The 21,926-nt window shown below is 37.6% G+C and overlaps 1 protein-coding gene across 2 annotated transcripts; it reads right to left on the bottom strand.

Annotated features, from left to right (window-relative positions):
• Positions 1-757: 757 nt before the first annotated feature.
• On the bottom strand, positions 758-17,329 carry LOC121252402 (casein kinase 1-like protein 10). Of its 2 annotated transcripts, XM_041152008.1 has the most exons (14): positions 16,479-17,325; positions 16,339-16,379; positions 11,988-12,057; positions 11,585-11,733; positions 11,409-11,504; positions 4,525-4,595; positions 3,914-3,975; positions 3,736-3,799; positions 3,547-3,631; positions 2,845-2,971; positions 2,613-2,686; positions 2,470-2,533; positions 1,746-1,876; positions 758-1,156 (listed from the first exon to the last, which is right to left on the bottom strand). In XM_041152008.1, exons 1-14 carry the CDS (start codon positions 16,552-16,554, stop codon positions 896-898), a joined length of 1,371 nt encoding a protein of 456 aa, XP_041007942.1. In that variant the 5' UTR covers positions 16,555-17,325; the 3' UTR covers positions 758-895. The 2 variants fall into 2 exon arrangements, with proteins under 2 accessions (XP_041007942.1, XP_041007943.1); XM_041152009.1 differs by lacking the exon at positions 758-1,156 and having other exon boundaries at positions 1,791-1,876; positions 2,470-2,525; positions 16,479-17,329.
• Between the last annotated feature and the right edge of the window lie 4,597 nt (positions 17,330-21,926).

Genomic DNA, 21,926 nt, shown 5'->3' with positions numbered 1-21,926 from the left:
TTTCATTTTAAAAAATATTAAAAAAAAAATTAATACAACTTACTTTTTTTAAAAAATTTACGTAAAATTTATCTATTTAAAATTTATACGTAACTTTGCCAAGATTCTTAATTTGGATCAATTGACAATACCTTAATCATTTATAAAAATGATCAATTGCCAGGAATCTCTCCTCTCTATGTATAAAATAATAAAATAAAAATTGTACCTAACGTTACTCTAATAATATTTAATCAAAGAAAAAAGTTCAAACAATTTTTATAACACTTGATCAAGAAAAGAGAGAGAAATTATGATTCATATGATGTATTTATCTGTTTTGATGACTCAAATATTATTAATAAATAATTGCCTGAATATTAGTATGTTCTATTGATTTAAATGAAAGAAAGAAATGTGTTGGAAGATGGGCATAATCATGAATACCTAAGCTTAAACTTTGATTCAATTGTTAGAACAAAAGATTTGGAATTTTCAACCGTTTGATTAATGACAAGAGGTAAAAGGTATACCTCATTCTATTTTCTATTTATGATTCCAACCAAGCGAAAGCATCTCTTATCAATTCACTATCATTAGTGTCCATATCAGCAAATAATGTTTGATCTGGAAGTGAAGTACAAGTACTTGTATAAACAAACAGAGCTTAGCTACCCATGTCTCCATATTTTCTAGCACATAAACTTTCCAGTAATGGGATGTCTCGAATATACGTTACGGAAAATCTGTGGTGGGTGAAAAGGGGAAGTAGAAGTTCAGGAATTTTGAAATGAGAGAAGTGATATGAACGTGTGATCAGGTTATTTCCCATGTATTTTTATAATTTTCCCACAAATCTGAGATGTATACATTCATTTGAAGCATAACAAATATCCATACTAACAAAATACTCAGATTATTTCCTGATTGAGAGGAGCTCAAAGCTCCGAAGAGGATCGTTGCGGGTGCCTCTAGCAGCAGCAGCGCGAGTATAAGATGGTTTTGACTCGTAACCAAGTTGAATTCTCTGAGTGGTAGATGGCCGGCCACCACTAAGGACAGCGCGCCCTGCACGACCTTCACTGTGTTCACCAGAAGAACTTGGCTTGTCGCTTGAGAGGACAGCTTTTCTTGAACTACTACCATATCGAGACCGTCCTTTGTCCGAATCAAGGCGCTGAAAAAAAATTAACATCAACTTTTATCAAATTAAGAAAAAATGAAGAACAAAATAATGACAATATTAAACTTGAAACTTCTTTTTGAGGATGATGAATCTCAGAGACCGTGCAAATGAACATGTATTTTCCCTATTAAACCCCAGACCTGTGTAACGCGTTTCCATCACATGGATCAGATAAATTATTGGCTTTTCACCAATAGACATGACGCGTAGAAATTATTTGCACCCAAAGGCTCAAACCTTGGACCTGAAGGAAGCGTACCACCAATACCAAAGCCCTTACCACTTGAGCCAACCCTTAGGGGTTAATAAACTTGACTCTACTTAGGATCAGATAAAATGAAAGTTAATACAAAGAACAAAATATCCATGGCATTCACAACTGAATGAATGAATCAAAGATTAGTTTTGAAAGGGCAATGACATTAATATTATGTGCCAAGATACATGTGTTGAGATCACATTGAAAGTGGATTTTCGACCAAAAAAAAAGAGAATGTCCAAAAGGAAGAAAATTAAACTAAAAAGATAAAAAAGAAAAAGAAAATACATCTAAAAATTGAAGCTAAAACAAAGAATATACCACATCCTTGGGTGAAGCATAATCATCATAAGTCCTGTGTCTGGAACGATCACGTGGACTAGTGTTTGAGACATTTCTTCTGGAAAATGCTTCAACTGCACCAGAGAATCTCTCTCGGATCTCTTTCCCAACTGGACAAAATACACACACATGGATTACACATTAATGGATATGTGAGAAATGAAGCAAAAAGTGCACTATCAACCACCATAACCATTAATTATGGTTACAAACTTGGCACATAGAGAGAGAGAGAGAGAGAGAGAGTAGATTTTCAAATTAAGTTTGCAATAGAAAAAATTACTAAATCAAGCTTAATAATTAGAAGTAACCGGCCATCCCTAAAACCATAACTTTAGACCCAGTCCTTATAATGGCAAAGCCATGTAGAGAATTGTATTTTTTTTTATAAGTAGGAAGAGACTAGTATTTATAAAATCGGTAGTTTTCTTTTTTTAATGACAGGGGGACCACCCCATGGCAGAGCCCTTAGGACTCATCCATGGAACTAAAACCCAGGGAGACAGCAACCCACCGCAATGGCCTCCCACTTAAATCGCAGTTTGATCCCAAGGGGAATCGAACCTGTGACATAGGACTCATGCCCACAAGTTCGTCCTTACCACTTGGGCTACCCACGGGTGGGTTAAAATCGGTAGTTAGAACATCCATAGTCCAGACTGGGCACCTAATTTTCAAATCTAGTTATGTTAAGAGAGCAGACCTGAGATCCTCTCCGGTCTTTCTGCAGATGTTCCTGCATTCAAACCTGCTTTCCCACTATGTTGCTAAAACAGAGACAAGCACAGGAGTAAGTAATGCTATTGTGGGGAGAGAGACACAAATCTAGAATTTACAACTACAGACCCGTCCTTTAGAGCTGGCACCAATCTGAGGGTACTTCAATATAGTCCAGTCAAATACATAGTCAAATTGACAACCTGCACCAGCAACAATGTCAAGATTCATAAGCAATTATAACATCTACTCAAATAAAATGTGAAGACATCTAACTGAACTACAGACAACATAAAGTAGTCTGAAACTTGATCATGATATATATGAACATATTTTTGGACTGTCAGTCATAAACACATACCTTCTCGAATAAATAAGTCTCGGAAGAGCCTCTTTAAATATGAATAATCCGGCTTGTCCTCAAACCGCAAAGACCGGCAGTAGTGAAAGTAGGATACAAACTCAGATGGATATGATCTGCAAAGCACCTGTAAAACAATGTGCAACCAAGTTATCAGCATAGCAATAGGATCGTAGACATGAAACACCAAAAAAAAAAAAAACCCCAACACAACAAATGAAAAAAAAGCAATGCGAACCACTAAATTTGGGACAGTCAGAATTTTGGCCAAACACAATGTTAGGCCAAAAGAATGGTAGACTGGGATCACAAAAGACTTTACTAGACCCTCTACAGGACCATATGCAGACAGTTTGCCAAAAGGCAAAAGCTATATGTAAATGTACACACAAAACACTATTCACACAACCATTCACATATGATACCTATGTATTTATGTATTTATGTATGTGAACCCATCTGAATATACAAGTGTACGGAGGGCTCATCTGTCAAGCCTGGTTCCACCCCCATTGGTCTCTATGGAACACCACATCTGGCCCAATGATGATGGGGCCAGCCAATAGCCACCACCAGGTCAAGCATCACACTTCGTACCTACCTGGCAGGCTAAATGAAATTTATTCTTTAAAGGGCCTCAGGCTAGATATAAATAAAGATGAAGCGCTTCGTTCTAAGGCTAAAGATGGCAAGTTCTGGTACCTCTATAGGGGTTGACATCTTCTTTTCACTGATCTTATCGTATTTTTGCTTTTTTGTGCCAGCTTTTAATCCCTGCCAGGGAAGGCTGATGCAAAACAGTTGTATTAATGAGTTTTTAAAGAAATAATTTAATGACAGGTGGGAAAGGGAACACTCAAAATGAAGAAGCGCAGCTAGCGTATATTCAACCTTCCTCTTAGAAAATACATAAGCACATAACCAAGAGACTCCAGATCATCCCTTCTGCTTTGTTCTACAAGTAAGACAGAGAGCAATTAGAATGAAAGTAATGGTGATTAGTCCAAACCTAGATGTCAATTCTCCCATGATTAATCCTACACAAAAAATGGTAAATATCATCACTCACCAATTCCAAGGTGAGTATTAACGCTTGCATAGCGAGCTGTGCCTGTGAGGTTCTTGTTTTCCCTAAAACAAATAAAGAAAGAAAAGGCAGGTGCTTGGAAACTTAAAAGGTTGTGGTCAAAAAATATGTAACAAATAGGAAGTCCAACAAAGAAAGAAAGAATGAATGGTAGAAATGAGAATCCGAAGCAGACCATCCAGCATACACAATGATGATTCAAAGATAAAGAGTCAAATCAACCAAATATAAAATGTGCCATCAAGGCGTTTACTTGCACACATCCCATGCACCATGCCTTGCACTTATGTCACTTCTCTTCCAATACTAATTTATGCTTTAAATTTTAAAAGAAAGCTCTCATTATTGGTAAGAGTATTTAAGTTCTTATAATGCCAAATAGAATTTCCACCACTTTTTTTTTTATAAGTAGAATTTCCACCACTTTTTTCATCGAAGCAGACAAATCATTAGGTCTGGCCTCCCTTGTTGAGGCAAGAAGTGTAACTTTTAACTAGTTTGATGACATGTGAGTACTTCCTTATCTAGTCTGATCGCGATAAGTACTTACATATCTTTAATCATGCATTTGATGTAAATGCAGCAATATTTACCTGTATGGTATGTGCTTATGAGTCTGAAGATCTCTATACTTCTTTGCAAGGCCGTAATCAATAGCATAAACCTGTGATGAGAATATCCAGCAAGAGATAACAACAATTACAAAGTAGAACCAAGACCAGGATGTTTCTGAATGTAGTACTGACACCTCAATTCAAATGGCATCTAACACCACACAAGATTCTTATAAGTTTAAGCGCTCCAACAATCTAATATGAAAGGCCTGTTCATATGGAGATCGGCAAGCGTGATGAGTAAACACTGGACAACTAATAAATGAGTAAACGCTGGACAACTAATAAAGAATTGGATGTTACAATAGCCCCAAACAAGTGAGGAGGAACCAGGCAAAGTAACCATCAAATCCTCTATATTCCTTTAAAAGATCTATTTTGCTTCAAATGAACGATTATTTCTTTTGAATAAACACTTACAATTCAAATCTTCACCAGAAATCAGCCACTATCTGTCTTATACTACATAACCCAGCTAATGGTCATGGTTACCATGACGCGAATAGTTGACACTATGTCAAAGCATCATTAGCAAACAGAATCTTACAAGAATACTAATGCATACATCATCAAAGTTTCATTGTGATACCTCATATGAAAAAGATAAGGGTAGGTGGTGTATGGGATCTCACATTGCTTAGGAATGAGAAGTTCTTGCTCTTTATAACATTCCAATGGGACTCTAATTATATCATTAACTAGTCCTTTTGAAATATAGGTCATGTGGTTTGGATCTTCCATTAGGGCGTTACAAATGGTATAAGAACCTATCCCAACGAGAAATGTGGGACTTGAGCCGTGCCACCTACGATGGACTAGCCCGACGAGGACGTTGGGAATTTAAGGGGGTAGATTGTGATACCCCATATGATAAGGATAAAAGTAGGTGATGTATGGGATCCCCCATTGTTTGGGAAGAAGAAGTTTTGCTCTTTATAATGTTTCAATAGGGTTTCAATTATATCATTGACTAGTCCTTTTGGAATATAGGTCATTTGGTTTTAGCCTTTCATTGTGGCGTTACATTCATCTTACATGTTTACCATTTGCACATGTGAATATTTACATGTGTAACTCTATTTAAATGAATCATAGGCGTTGCTCTTGCATATGATCCGTATACTTGGGCTTTTGTCTATTCCTACAATTAATAAAACCTTATTTACCGATAAAAAAAATTATATTTAAATGAACTTGAAGGTTACAATTTACAAAAGTTCAAGACTTCACTTATTTGTACAATCTTATTTTTGGTCTCTTAATGTGTTCTGCACTACCTTTTTCTCTAAATCATGTGGTAATGACTATAGACTGAAAGAATCAGAAAGCCCTAAAATACATCAATCTTTCTTTTTCCTTCAAACTCCATTTTTAACGACAGGAAACTTTTGGGTCCAGAAAACAGTTGGTCCAATCCTACCCATCTTCCTGCATTGGAAAAAAAAAAGGGGAATACGGATGGGGCTATCACTCCATGCAAAAAGTATTAGTGTGCTTGTTGCCATATGGGAAACAGTGGCTAGTCGTTCGTACTTGAGCAACATCAAGACCTACATCTTGGTAAATATAGTCTAATATTCATCACACTTCAGCTCAACTGATCCTTAATCCTGATTCTTTATTTATTTTTGTACAAGTTTATGGAGGGGAACAATTCTTCTTACATTCATTCATTGATGTACAACAACATATATACTACATACACTTGACGATTATACCCTCACAAGTTACACTTATTACAACCATGTCATCTAACACTCCCCCTCAAGCTGGAGCATATATATCATATAAACCCCACTTGAAACAAATAAGTTTCAACCGACTCCAATACAAAAACTTAGTAAACATATCTGCGAGTTGTTCAGCAGACTTCACAAAAGGTGTAGAAATGTCACCACTTAGTACCTTATCTCGAATGAAGTGACAATCAATCTCTATATGTTTAGTCCTCTCATGGAACACATGATTAAAAGTAGTATGCACTGCGGCTTGATTATCACAAAATAACTGGAGAGGGATAGGAGCTGGAAACCTAATATCTTTAAGGAAGTGTTGCAACTATGTCAGCTCACTAGTAGTGTGAGCCATTGCCCTGTATTAAGCTTATGCACTAAACCGAGCTACTACTGCTTGTTTTTTACTCTTCCATGTAACCAAGTTACCTTCTACAAAGGTACAATATCCAATAATAGATCTTCTATCTGAAGGAGATCCTACCCAATCAGCATCTGAAGAGGCTTCAACCCTAATGTCCCTTTGATCGATACAGTAATCCAGGGCCAGGGGCTCGCTTAAGATAACGAAGAATATGAATTACAGTATCCCAATGTGAGACCCTAGGCGTTTGTACAAATTGACTCAGTAAACTTACTGCATGAGAGATATCTGGTCTAGTGATGGTGTGATAATTCAATTTCCCAACAAGTCTTTGATACCTACCTGGGTGTCCAAACAACTCCCCTTCCTCTTTCAAGAATTTACAATTTGGGTCCATAGGGGTGTCGATAGGTCGTGCAGCCAACATGTCGGTTTCTTCCAGAAGGTCAAGTACATATTTCCTCTGAGATAGGTTGATACCCTCTTTAGATCTACTAACTTCATTTCCAAGGAAATATTTAAGCTTGCCCAAGTCTTTTGTCTGAAACCGATCATGTAAACATTGTTTTAACCTAGTAATTCCAACAGAGTCACTCCCAGTAATTACAATATCGTCCACATATACAACCAACAAAATGTGACCTGCATCACTATGTAGGTGAAATACCGAATGGTCTGTTTGGCATCTATGAAGACCAAATGCAAATACAACATCAGAAAACTTCCCAAACCATGCTCGAGGAGATTGTTTCAAAAACCATATAATGCATTTTTTAACTTGCATACAGTACCTCGATACTCCCCCTGAGCAACAAACCCAGAAGGCTGCTCCATATAAACTTCTCCATGCAAGTCGTCATGCAAAAATGCATTCTTAACATCCAACTGAAATAAGGGCCAATCTAGATTAGCAACAAGAGAGATCAACACTCGAACAGAAGAGATTTTGGCAACAGAGGAGAAAGTCTCCTCGTAATCAATGCCATATGTTTGAGTGTAACCCTTAGAAACTAAGCGGGCTTTCAAACATTTCACTGAACCATCAGGATAAAATTTGATTGTATATATCCATTTACAGTCAACATGTTGCTTACCAGGTAGTAGTGGAACAAGATAAGGCATGATATGAGACAAATTGACTAATCGGATGTTGAGTAATACAACATCGAGTACCTTTGCGGAGAGGAATAGGTGGAGAGTCTAAAGTACTAGGTAACTCAGGATCTAAAGATGGAGACACGGTTGGTGAAGGCATGGAAGCCGGCAACCGCAAGCAACACGAGTAAACCTGTAAAGGAACTGGGGGAGGCATGGAGGAGGGTTGGGAAAGGTTGGGTGAGTGTGAAGGAGAAAGTGTAAGAGTAGGTAACGGTAGAGGATCACACTCAATACTCGAAGCTACGTCCCGAGATATAGGATATGGACTCAAAGAAGGTAACATCAGCACTTGTGAAGTAGCGTCTAAGAATAGGACTATAACAACGATATCTTTTTTGAGTCCGAGAATAACCAACAAAAAAACACTTTGTAACACGTGGATCAAGCTTATCAAAACCTGGGTCAAGGTTATGAACATAGAAAACACACCCAAAGATTTTTGGAGGAAGGGTAAATGGTGGTGATGAAGGAAACAAGATGGAGAAATGAGAGAAACCATCGAGAACTGATGAAGGCATATGATTAATAAGGTGACAAGCAGTACGAAGACCATCACTCCAAAATTGTTTAGGAACATGCATGTGCAGTAAAAGTGTTTGGGTTACATCTAACAAATGACGATTTTTGCATTCAGCCACCCCATTTTGTTAGGGTGTATAAGAACATGAAGTTTGACGAACAATTCCTTTGTTACTTAAGTAGGTAGCAAAGCCACTAGATTGATATTCTCTAGCATTATCAGAACGCAAAACTTGAACCCTTTTGTTAAATTGGGTTTTAATTTCTTTCCAAAACACTTTGAATATGGAAAAAAGTTTAGATCTTGCCTTCATCAAAAACACCCATGTCACACGAGAGTAGTCATCAATAAATGTGACAAAATACTAAAACCTGTTTGATTCAATGTTGATTGGTCCCCATATAGTAAACCAATTCAAAAGGACTCGATGCTCATTCATCAACGCGAGGTGCAAAAGACACACGATAATGTTTACTAATTTGACATGCTTCACAAGAAAAGGGAGACACATTTCCTAGATTCATAACCTAACACTTTAAAATGGAAAGAGAGGGGTGACCAAGATGACAGTGCCATTCATAAACAGATGAGGAGGAGGATGTAAGAGCTTGAGTGGGTGACTGTTTAACATCAAGATAATACAGACCACCAACATCATGCCCTATACCAATCTTGTTTCCCGTCTTGAGATCCTGAAAGACACATGAAGAGGGATAAAAGATCACTGAACATTGAAGACTTTGAGTAATCTTACTAATAGACAGCAAACTAAAGGGACAACTAGGAGCATATAGAACAGATGACAAGGATATAAAGTCAGTGAGCTTTGTGGATCCAATGTCTGTAACTTTAGCAAGAGACCCATTAGCAAGAGTAACACTTTTTGAAGATGTCACAGTATCCAACTTGGATAAGACAGAGGACAAACCAGTCAGATGTTCATTAGCTCCTGAATCAATGATCCCTGGAGCTTGAGCGGATGAGGCAAGTCATGCGGACGTTGTACCCTATTGGGCAAGAGTAGTTGTGAAAGATGAAACCCGTGTGCGACCCAAAAGCTTATGATACTCATCCTTTGATATACTAATCATATCTTGGCAAATGACTTGATTAGCGGATCTAGATGGTCTACCATTTAAATCCCAACAATAGTTCACCAAGTGGTTAATGCGACCACAATGGGTGCACTTACGAGATTCTTGACCTCGAGTGCGATAACCTTTGGCATCACGTCCCTTACATGAGCCTCTACCACCTCAGCCTCCACGCCCACCAAGAGCAACATAGGAGGCAACTGCATCATGAAACTGTAACTCAAATTTAGTTGTCATTGATGCAGAAAAAATATCACAACTGAACTTGGAGATTGAAACTCCACACAATATATGAGAAAAACCACAATTCAACTTGAGAATCCAAGAAACACACTCTAAAAATGTAGAAACTTAGCCCAAGTACTCGAAAAACAACCTGACTAACAACATTTCGGTCCTGTTTCGGTCAGAATTACACTGTATCGGCCTATATCGGTTCTGAATTGGACTGTTTTGGCCGGAATCGGATCATATCAGCTAGGAACCGGTCAGAATCGAGTATGTTTCGGCATGTATTGGACAAAATCGGATCTGTATCGGCCGGTATTGAGTATCGGCCAAAACTGATTTCAACTTAAAACCCAAAACTGGATTAGGTTATCCTAAACGAGAATAAGTGGTATGGGAATTACCTTATCCTCATTACCAAACAGGCATTATTTCAAATTAGGGACGGGATCTTACTCCGTGTTGGGGTTATCCGCACTTGAGGATAGGGTTATCCCCGCAACGAAACACTACTTTTCTTCGATGCTTGCTAGCGACAAGCGGCACTTCCGGCAGCCGCTGATGACGGGGAACACACCGATATGCACAGACGACAATGGGGAACTCACCCCTGGTATCCAATACCGAAGAAGACACCGGAAGCACTTCAAACACCTATGGGGCCGCCGACGACGGAAGAGAAGCCACTTCAAACACCTATGGGGACGTCGGCAAACTCGAATCCAGTAGCTGCAAACACTGGTGGGCTTAGATCCAGCGACAAAAGTTAGATACGACACCGGAAAACACTCCAACGAGTTCAGACCACAGTGAGCTCAATTTCAGCATGAACCACTATCCACTACTTACCACCATCTGACAACCGTGAGCTCTGATACCATGTACAAGTTTATGGAGGAGAACAATTGAGGAGAACAATTCTTCTTACTTTCATTCATTGATGTACAACATATATACCACATACACTTGACAATTATACCCTCACAAGTTACACTTATTACAACCATGTCATCTAACAATTTTTAATAAGTAGCCTTAAATCTATTGCTTGATAAACAATGTTGGAGATTTATCATTAGATTTCCTTGAAAGTGAGATGTATCAAATAATTAAACAACAATTAGAGGCCATTCCAAGTGGATTTCCTGGCAATAAATATCCCCAAGCATTCAACTTTAGATCAGGGCAAGTACCTTGATTGGTTCGAATCCAATTTGTAAGATGGCAGAGATCTTTAGCCGATCATGGCCATAGGATAAAGAGCAATCAAGCTTTGTTTATGAATATATAAATGATGAATTACATTAAAGAGGATAAATGATCAGGCAAAGTACATGCAAGGTAAATACCGAAGCAAAAGAAAAAAAAAACGATCAAGAGCATCTAAAAGTAATGGAATAAGACCCAACCCTTAAACCATCCATTAAGGCCTCGTTTGCATTCAAAATACACCTCAACTCATCTCATCATTATAACTTTCCCAAATTCCCACACAAAATATAATAAACAATTCAACTTTTTCAAATCCCAAAACAACTTTCCCAAATTCTCACACAAAATATAATAAATAATTCAACTTTTATTTTACTATTCACAAACCATCTCAACTCATCTCAACTTATCTCTGAATTCAAACCACTCCTAACTCTTACAGCACAAACTTTCTCAACAAAAAGATTCCAACCATACATAGAATGACTAAAATGCTAACATTCTGATCTGATGAACATTAACATGTACCATAACTTGCACAAATGAGAACATACCTGATTGGCTTTACGCCCTAGGCCCATCAAGAAGTTGTCCGGTTTTATATCACGGTGAAGAAAACCTCTTGAATGCATGTATTCAACTCTGTTAATCTGAAAATTGCTTTGTTTATAAGTATTATATTCACCATTCAGGACACATTCCTTGATAAAGAATAGTCAAATGCACTTACTAATTGATCTGCGAGCATCAAAACTGTTTTCAACGTAAATTTCCTATTGCAATAGTTAAACAAATCTTCCAAACTTGGTCCAAGAAGGTCGATAACCATAATATTATAGTCATCCTTGACTCCAAACCACTTGAGGTGGGGGATTCCAGCTGCATCACAATAATAATAATAAAAAAAAAAAAAGCATGACTTGTCAATAAGAAAACATCATCCATTTCAAAAATTTTCCAGCAAATAATTTATGAGAGGATATTCAAGGCAAAAAGCATTGCCTGATCCTTAATTGGGGTTACAGACTACCATAGCCATAGGATCTTTTTTCCTATAACTACAGTAGCTATACGATATCAGCAAGTAAAATAATTCTATGTGGGGAACACCCGGCGACAACCGGGGGACTTACTTCCTCCTTGCAGAAGCATATACAATTTTGATTCATAGTGAAGCTGAGGATGTCTGGTCTTCACAGGCTCCTGAAATTTGGAGTAGTCAATCAGAACAGAGAGGACAATAATAGAGAAGGCTATCCTGTAAATTTATGCCAAACAAACCAAAATAAAATGCACCCTTAAGGCAGGGGTTCTTTTGTAAATATATGAAATAAAAGGAAAAAAAGGGCCACAGCTTTAAGTCCTGCATTTTATACAGACATAGCATTCCGCTTAATCTTTTGAATGCTAACTCGCACAAGCTCATTCATGGGTTCATGGTCTATAATGCCCTCCCCCTTACCTCACTGTAACTCAAAAATGATTTTTTTCCTTCTGCTCTGTTATGTATTTGCCGTTTCGGGTGGACTATTAGTCTTATGGGGAAACAAGGGGTTGGGTTGGAGAAGTGTGTTTTTATTACAATTCGGGCTTGGTGTATTTTGGGTAGTTTTTCACAGGCTTTTTGGGTCTTTAGGAGCTCTCTAGTATGGGTTAGGTGTTTTCTTGTATACGTCCAGTGTACTTGGTTACTCCTATTGATATATATTATATTTTTACTTATCAAAAAAATGTATTTGCCGTATCAATGAAAGAATGACCTCTCTATTGGTCATTAAGCATATTTAGTTTCCTTTTGATAACTAATGAAGTTTTATTCAAAACACAAAGAGGTGCAGCACAAGTACAAAAGTAGAATATAACAGAAACACCCAAACTGAAAAGCTAGAGGAACAAAAGCTATTGTACGCAATCATCCAAACATATAGAGAATTGAATATAATGGCTCTTAACTTTTGAACCATCCTCTTACAACCTTGAAGGGTCCAAACATTTCATTCCCTCCAATACATCACATCAAATACAAATAGACCATCATCCAAACCTGTAAATTGCTATGGCTAAAATGGGTACTTCACTAACAAGCCATCAAGTCCACCCGCTGGAACATGACCCACTCAAATCCCAAATGTACAAAATATTGACGCGCATAGATCCCAAACCACCCTGCAGTGGAAAAGCACCCTTAATTTATGCCCACCCATGGATAATAAAGCCACTTATACCCAACTAATCAATGTTCCATCTTCTCAATAAGGTCAACCAAATGGACTTTTGCCTTGAAAGGAGACCCAGGTACTTCATAGGCAATGAAGACGTTCTGCCTCAAAGGATACATGTCAACCCTCCAATATTATCCACAACTCCAATGAGACTCACTCTGATTTGGAAAAATTAAGTTCCAGCCCTAAAATGGCTTCAAAGCATAAGAACAAGTAGCACAAAGTGGTGAACAAAAACAGAGTGATTTAAGTATGCCCACCTAAGAGTGCTCAAGAACTCTTTGCGAAGTATAAACAGCACAAAGCATTCCTTCTGCCAATTGTTATAGGAGTGGGGGAGCGTGGTGAGACATCACCACAACCCACTGGGTAGGCCTTTCGGCCTGGAAAGCTTTAGTGGGAACAAATAGCATTGGCGAGTGACTTCAGTTGGTAGAGGAGATGATCTGAAGATAAGGGTGCAAAAAGGAGATAAGACAGTACTAAATTTTCATATTCCTGGGTCCCACCAATAAACCCAGTAAAAGTCGTGTTCATAGCACTATAGCAACTGGCAACATTTTACTCAAAGTTTCCATGACCACTACAAAGAGTGGAGAGGTTAAAGGATATCCCCGTCTCAACCATTGAAACTGTTATAAAAGCCTGAGGGGGTGCCGTTTATCAAAGAAGCACATTGTTGGCATACAATGTGACACCCATACAAGTAATGGGACAAAATACTCCTTGTTGAGGGCCTATGCACCCCCGGGATTAGTTGGGACATTGTTCTCGGACACCCGGTGCCAATAAAAAAAGAAGCAATGGAGAAGCAATCCGAACTAGGTGCCTCTCACCATTTGGAACTTTTAGAGCCTTGTTTTCTGCAGACTCTCCTCCTATCACCTGGCCTTTCCCACTCCAATAGCATCAAATGTACGTCCAACCAATTTAGGGTGCCATCTAAACCATTCAAACTACAAACGGTTGTACAGTTGTAAAATTGAACAATATGCTATCATACTTTTGGTAAATTCTGAGGACACTGAACTATAGTTAGGTACCTCTCATGTATGCATCATGTGTACTTAGGCTATGCCTTCTTTTCTTATGAATAAAACTCCTTGATTACATATCAAAAAAGTCTGAGGACACAAAATCATAGATTGGTAAGGATTCAATGGAGTCATCCCTCTAGTTTGAATTGGCTAACTAGTGGAATTCACGCCTCTCTCCCTCAACTAGAGTACCCTCTATTTTTTATTGCTGGCTTGCCTCTTCTATAAGGGTTTGTCCGCTTCAAATACTCTCAGTCTCCCCTAAGCCACACCAGCACAAAGGTAAAAGATACAATAAGAATCTAAGGAGCTTCCACTGAAAAGCTTTAGGAAATTGGGCCTCCCAATCAAGTGAAATTAGAAATCTATCAATTTGGACAATGTTGGTGATTCTCGATTGTCGGAGCACATGTAATTGCCACCTACTAGGCGGATATCCATAAGACCTTGAAGAAGAATGAACCAAGAGAATTCCATCATAAACTGCACACTACAGCCCTTCTCAAAAACTTCAATTTAGATTCTCGGAAGCACAATATAAGCCTTCTGCTCCTTAATTAGACTCCTAGTCCTTGTTCTTTCATCCATCTCATTCAACCCTCTTACATTCCAAGAAAAAAAATCTTGAGTTCATTTAGAGCAACTGAAGCCATTTCTTTTTCCTTACTCCTAATCTGAGTTACCTCCCTTGAGGTCATAATTTATAGAACAGGTTAACTGCTTTAGTTCTCGATTATTTTTATCCAGTGATTTAGAGGAATAGATGAGAATCCTATCCAGAGCCTGCTGTTTTCAGAATGCTTCAATGGCAATAAGAAGGTCCATAAGCTCATCCTCAAACCCATCACAAACAACCCCACAAATTTATGGAAATTCTTAACCTTCTACAACACCCAATTAGAAGAAACTAGATTGAGAGCAGCAGCAAGTCTGATTTATAGTGACTGAAAAATACATGTCTCATTCCCAACAAAAAGAATCAACTCTGAAAAAAAAGACTAAAATTATCTCCGTAATTCATTTGCCCCACTTCCTCCCAAAACAGACTCCGGGTTGTTATATGGGCTCTCCTTCCATCACTGCAGTCACGCCCCAACTCCTCCTCCCCAAGAAAGGCCCCTTACAACCCCTTAGTATTACCCATTGAGTCTATGTCCCCAGTTGAAAACCTTGAGAAATCCATTCCTAAAATAGGCCCCCTGCATGCAATGGAGATGTTGAAATTCCAGCTTCAACAGTTTTGTTCACATTTTCTGAGCACAGCTCAAGGCTGCCAACGGGCATAAAGCCTGGGTGTCTTTAGCTAATAATTCAATTTCTGCGACCTCAGGTCCTAAAATGACAAGTGGTGCGGAGATCAGCACCAGAACGAAGTCTTCCCAGAGCTGTTTAGAATCTTTTGCTGAAGGGAGGTGTTTGTTGCAAATCTTATTCAAAGATACAATGACATTCTATAGTGGAGTACCAGACTAGTGCAGGATTTGGCTAGGAAATCAGTCTCTTTGCCACGTAACCTCCTTTCTTCTATCAGGTTGAGAGGAAGTTGAAAGGATATAATGGATGGAGTGGGTCCATTACATAAGACGATGTTTGACAAATTGGGGAGGTAGACTGAGAAGTAAATAAAATGTAGAGGGACGGAGGATGGCTCCTTTGTGCTTAATGTGGAGTATTTGGAATGAACTTAATGCTCGCAAATTGAAGATTGAGAGAGAACGCAGATAGAGCTAAAAAATTGAATGCTTAAATCTTTATATGATTGGACAACTGCCCACAACAATAATCGCATTTCTTCTTTTGTAGGATTTTGGAACTCTTGTTCTCCTCCTTTTTCCTTGATTAGGTGCTCTACTTTGTATAGGTTGCATCCTAGGGATGTTTGACAAATTTTGGACTAGTTACTCACTAAAAATCATGCCCAATGAGAGAGCGGAATAAATACCTTATATCTGTTATTGCTAAAACTAAATAAACAAATAACCACAACTAAAGCCTGGTTTGTATTCGCAACTCATCTCAACTCATCTCACTACTATTCATTAACTTTAACTCATAAATCTCATTACTATTCACAACCCATCTCACTACTATTCACAACCTATCTTAACTCATCTCAACTCATCTTTGAATCCAAACGACACCTAAGTATCATGAACAAATTTCCTATCAAAAAAAAAATAAGTATCATGAACAAATACTCCTATATAAGAACACGTATCACATACCAGCTTAACAGCCACCTCCTCCCCAGTTTGTACGTTAACACCTATCACCACAAGAAACCAGGAAGTCACAATGTTAAAAGGAGAATGAAAAAAGAAAAAGAAAAAGAAGGAATGATAGCAAAGCATCGAATGGGCAATACCTAAATATAGCTCCCCAAATGATCCACTCCCAATCTTTCTCCCCAGCTTAAACTTCCCAGCAATCACGTGATCCATTATCAAATTCCCTCCAATACACGCCCGCCCAGAAGCTCAAGATTGCTAACTCCAATCAGATTTGTGCCCAACTGAGCATTTATTTGCGAAATAACCCTATACCCACAAAACAATGACCACTAAATCTCAACAGATTTACCCAATTCCCAATCTCCCAGATTAAAAATAATTATAAAATAATCCTTCGTTCACAAAAAGAAATACCCAAAAACTATCACAATCTAAGCATTAAATCAGCCCCAAAGTGAAACATAATAAAACCCCAGAAGACAGAATTTGAAAAATAAACAAAAAAAAAAAAATGCTAAATATTTGGTAATCCCAAACAATGAGAATGGGATTTTTATTTCGAAACCATAAGTCCACCTTCTCCAACTACATAATTTCATACCAAACCCCGTAATATCAATAAAAAAAAAAACCCTAATATCAAGAAAAATCTACTAACTACGTTGACCAGAAAACCAATGAAAAAGGGGAATGAATTCGGGAATTCAACGAAAACAGGAAATTTTTGTTTACTGAAAATAGTAATTCAATAGGTGAATCAGAGAGGAAAGACAAAAAGTCCTCTCCTCGTCTCCGTATTTTTGGTGGAGATCGAGGAAAGTGATGCGGTAAAGAGAGAGTAATGGAGAAAAAGCAGGCAGAGAGACTTTATAGTATTTTGTTGTTTTTATCTTCGTTTTCGGTGCTTTTCAAAACACTTGTTTGTTTTTTGTTTCTGTTTTATGTTTCTCGTTAACAAATACGAGGGGCAAAGCGTCACCTTCTCGCTCCGTTTGAGCTGTCCAGAGTCCAGACTGGTGTTCTTGTTATGGAAAATAGTATCAGATATATTTGAAATATTTTAAGTTATTAATTAAAATTTAATATTATTATAGAATTCCTTTGGATCAGCTACTGTTTGGCAGCTGTTGCAGCACACTTTACGTGACGGGCAGAGAATTTTTTCCCTCTTCTCTCACTTCACAATTCATTTTAAATTCTTTTTACTTCCTCTCTTTCTCTAGCGTCGCCCAAGCCCATCCTCCCCCTCTCCAAGTTACCCATTCTCTCCTCCCCATCCACCACTCGCATTGCCCAAGCCCATCCTCCCGCCCTCCCGCCCAACCCCACCTGTGTCACCAATCCTTTTCCCCATCCCCGCGTCGCTTATTCTCTCCCCTATCCCCCCGCATCGCTCATCCTTTAGAAGATGTGAAAGGGATGGTCATGGGGAAGCTACGGTGGAGTTGATAGTGTCATTGACTATCAAGGTGACGGCACGGTGGTCCAGTGGTACAGATATAGCCGTGAGGGAGAGAGGACCAATTAGGGAGAGAGGAAGGTCAACATGGGCTGGGGAATGAGGGTATGGCCGAGGGGTGGAAGTCCGACACTCTCGTGGGCGGCAACGGGCGGCCGTAAGTGGTGGATCTAAGCCGTGACGTGGGGAAACTGTATAGAGAGAGGGCGTGCTTGTAGGGCTGTAAACGAGCTGAGCCGAGCTGGTCTTTGGCTTGCCGAGCTCGGCTCGACTCAATATACTCGAGCTCGAGCTTGATATTTTTTTGTATTCTTCGGTCTAGCTCGGCTCGATAAGCTAAACACTCAACTCGAGCTCGAGCTCGTCCCACAAACGAGTTCGAGTCGAGCCGGACTTGAGCTCGAGCTCGAACTGTGAAATTTTTTTTAATAAGATTTAATAATTAATAAGTAAAATAAATAAATAAATAAAAATCTAATATTGAATTTATACAACTAACAAGTAGAACTTCTATTAAATTATAAAATTTTAAAAAATTTATAAATAATTAATATCTAACTAGTTGATATTTATCCAAAATAACAATATATTATATGCCTACATATATTATTAATACATACACTATATCATATATTTATTTCATATATGGTTCTCATATACTAGTATATAAAATTATTAAATTTTATCTACTAATTATTAGACAAATTATAAAATATACCTATGAAGTATATATTCACTATATAGACATAAGTAATTAGATTACATATTATATATTTAATTATAAAAGTGGTATGCTTATATTATTAGTTACTACATATATATATATATGTGTGTGTATATATACATGTGTATGTATATATTTATCAATATATAAATGAGTTTAATTGAATCGGGTTAACGAGTCGACTCGAGCATAAACGAGCGAGCCTTAACGAGCCTTAGCCGAGTCGAGCCGAGTTTTGTCGGGTATGTATCATTTACAATTCGAGCGGGTATCTACTTTTACGAACAAGCTTTTTTTTTTACGAGTCGATTTCGATTCGAGTTTAACCAAGCGAGTACTGAGCGGGCTATCGAGTAGACTGGTTCATTTACAGCCCTACGTACTTGCGATGGAAGAGGAAGGAGGGAGGGCTCGGTAGTGGTGTTCGGTGGCTATAGTGGGAGGCCCAATTGAAGACGACGGCGGATTTGGGCTGCTACAGCAAGGACCCGCGTGAAAAGAGAGAAATGGGAAGAAGAGAGAAAGGGGCTGCGACGAGAGGGAGGGGCGTGTGATGGGTTTTTTTTTTAAAAAAAAAATGGCATCCACGTCAGGTGTAGAGTGTGCTTAATAAACAATAGTTGCTCTATAGTATTACTCTTATTGGTTAAGTAAATTTAATCATTATCTTTTAATATATAATTAATTTATAAAACAAATTATCTTTTGATATAGAATTAACTTGAAATAGAAGTACTAAATATTTTTTACTTATCTATTAATCATTTACCATTCGTTTCATTTCGTGTAGGATATAGAAAAGACTAATATATATATGTTTAAATTATTCCATTCTCAAACTTGTGTGTAGAATACATTATTCATATTACTTAAATTATAAGATTTGATTGGTAAAATTAAAAATTTAAAACTTAATTTTTCAAGTTAAATTATATCATATAAGCACTAATAAATATATGTTTTACACATCTATTTTAGTATATAAATTTTTTATATATTTTTCATTATCATAAGAGATATCAATGAAGAGTACCGTTTTATCCCCTTCTCTAATGTAACGTTCTTCTTAATTTCTACGTGGAAATGTGCATGGAAACGTTGAAAATTGAGCTTGAATTATATTTTGTTTTTCCACTTCACTATTTCCCAATTATTCCTTTTAAATGCAAGAGAGTGCTTTTATAAATTTTTCTACTCATCATCCTTACACTAAATATCTATTAAATATATATATATATATATATATATATATCTCTTAGTGTAAGAATCATAAGTAAAATTTGTATACTTTTATTTCATCACTCACTAAAATATCACAATCTTCCTACCTATTAATGTCAATTCCTCCTTGGTTGTTAGCTATCTTTCTTCTATTAATTGTGTAAGGGGATTTTCCTCCACTTCATAAGCCCACTGGATTTCGACCCGATAACCGGCCCTAAAGTCTAAACTTGCCCACGAAGTAAGTCGCCTACAAGGAAAAGTAAACAATGATGGCTGATAGAATGGACAGGTCTGACGTCGCTCGGTCACACTCCGCTCATGGGGACTTGTTCAGGACAAAACAGGAAAAACAGAGAATCTTTAATCTTTTGACAATGAGACATTAACGTACCACCAAAGACATTAGTGAGGTAAGGCAAATAAAGAAATCACGATGCATTAATGGCATTACTACTCGAGCTACACGTCATATTGATTACACGGTCGCAAAGGCATGCTGCATTAAATGACTTTGACAAAATGAACAATAAAAAAGACACAGACTCCATGGCCCCCAGACTCCTGATATAAATAGCAACTTCCGGGTACGAGAAAAACTCTTTAATCTCTAAACTCTCTCATTATTTACAAACTTTTAAAATACTCTACTGATTTTAGCATCAGAGGCTCCCGACCCCAAGGCCGCCATCTTCCAGTGTCTTTCTTATCTATTTTTGCATGCTTAGTTTTAAAAATTTGAGTTACTAGAATATGGCCAAAAGATATACAAAATACAACGTTAACAAATTGCACTTAGTACTACGTACGAGTGTTCCTTCGTTTGCTCCCCATCGTACAAAAATGTACTCGTAGTTGAGTATAAGAGAATCCCAAGCTCGAAATGGGATTAGTTCATCCCTATCCAATTACGTATAGAGAAATTCTGTTTGCAGTATCTGAGTGGAGACTGCATGCACACGCCCATTTAACGACGAAAAAACATACCATTTTGAGGAAAGTAAACATCAACAGAGAAACGCACCGTTTTAAAGAAAGCAGAACACCACTGCCAACCCCTCCCCCTTCCTCAGCACTAGCGAGACTCATATCGGCGTTGTTGAATTTAAGACATGAAGGTTTTTTATTTCTTAAAAAATCTGAAGGACCAAGGCTACTTTCTACTAAGATTTTCTTGGGAACTTGAAACGGAGAACTTTGTTCCCGACATTCATAGCCAACATAGGATTCATCATGCTGATGGGTCTCCACTGTAGTATCAGAACATACTGTAGACTTATTTGATCCCTGGTCTGTGGAAGTTAAAGATGATTCCAACGAGCATCCATCAATGGAGCTAACTAGTGATGAACAGGAAATGGAAACCAAATTTGCACACTCAAAATATTTGATATCAGTTGCAGAGCGATAGAACCTACTGTGTGGGGAACTAGAAACTGTGGATTCAATTGTGGCAGTGGGACTGTGGGAGAACTCAACAAAGATGACTTTTAGGGACATTATTGTAATTTTCAAACAATTTTTAGGGACAAAAATGCCCAGGCTTACGTGGGCAGTCATCAATTGAGGACTGTAAGTAGACGGATTTGTAGGTATAAGACCTAGAAAGGTTAGAGATTTAGAAGTGAAAAAAGGAAATCAAATAAAAGATAACTTTTTTATTTTGAGTAATTAATATTGTTTTTATGTATATGTAATAAAAGATTATTTTAGAACCTAAAAATTTATGTAATGACTTCGACCAAGATGTCCTTTTACAAATTCCATGTTGGATTGAAATGTCCTTATTATTGATGCTAATGGGATGAATGTGTCCTTGAAAGAGACCCGGATTAGTCTAAAATGCCTATGTCACATATTTGAAGTCCTTGTCCACTTTCCTAAAAATCTCATTCCATCTCATCTCATCTAATCATTACAAATTTTTCAAATTTTCACACAAAATAAAATAAATAATTCAACTTTTTCAAATCTCAAAACAAAAATAATATTGAAAAAATATATTCTACTAATATTTTATTCAACTTTCAACTTTTATTTTAACTCATCACGTCTCATATGCGAAAACAAACGAGGTTTTAAAATACCCCTATAACAAATCAAGTTAGACAAAAACAGCCATGACACTAATCAAACTAGCCAACGACAGCCAGAAAACTGGTCAAACTTCATTTTCAT

The sequence above is a fragment of the Juglans microcarpa x Juglans regia genome, chromosome 2S, assembly GCF_004785595.1.
Source record: "Juglans microcarpa x Juglans regia isolate MS1-56 chromosome 2S, Jm3101_v1.0, whole genome shotgun sequence".
In the NCBI taxonomy this organism is placed as follows: domain Eukaryota; kingdom Viridiplantae; phylum Streptophyta; class Magnoliopsida; order Fagales; family Juglandaceae; genus Juglans; species Juglans microcarpa x Juglans regia.
This window is presented reverse-complemented; position numbering and strand designations above follow the sequence as displayed.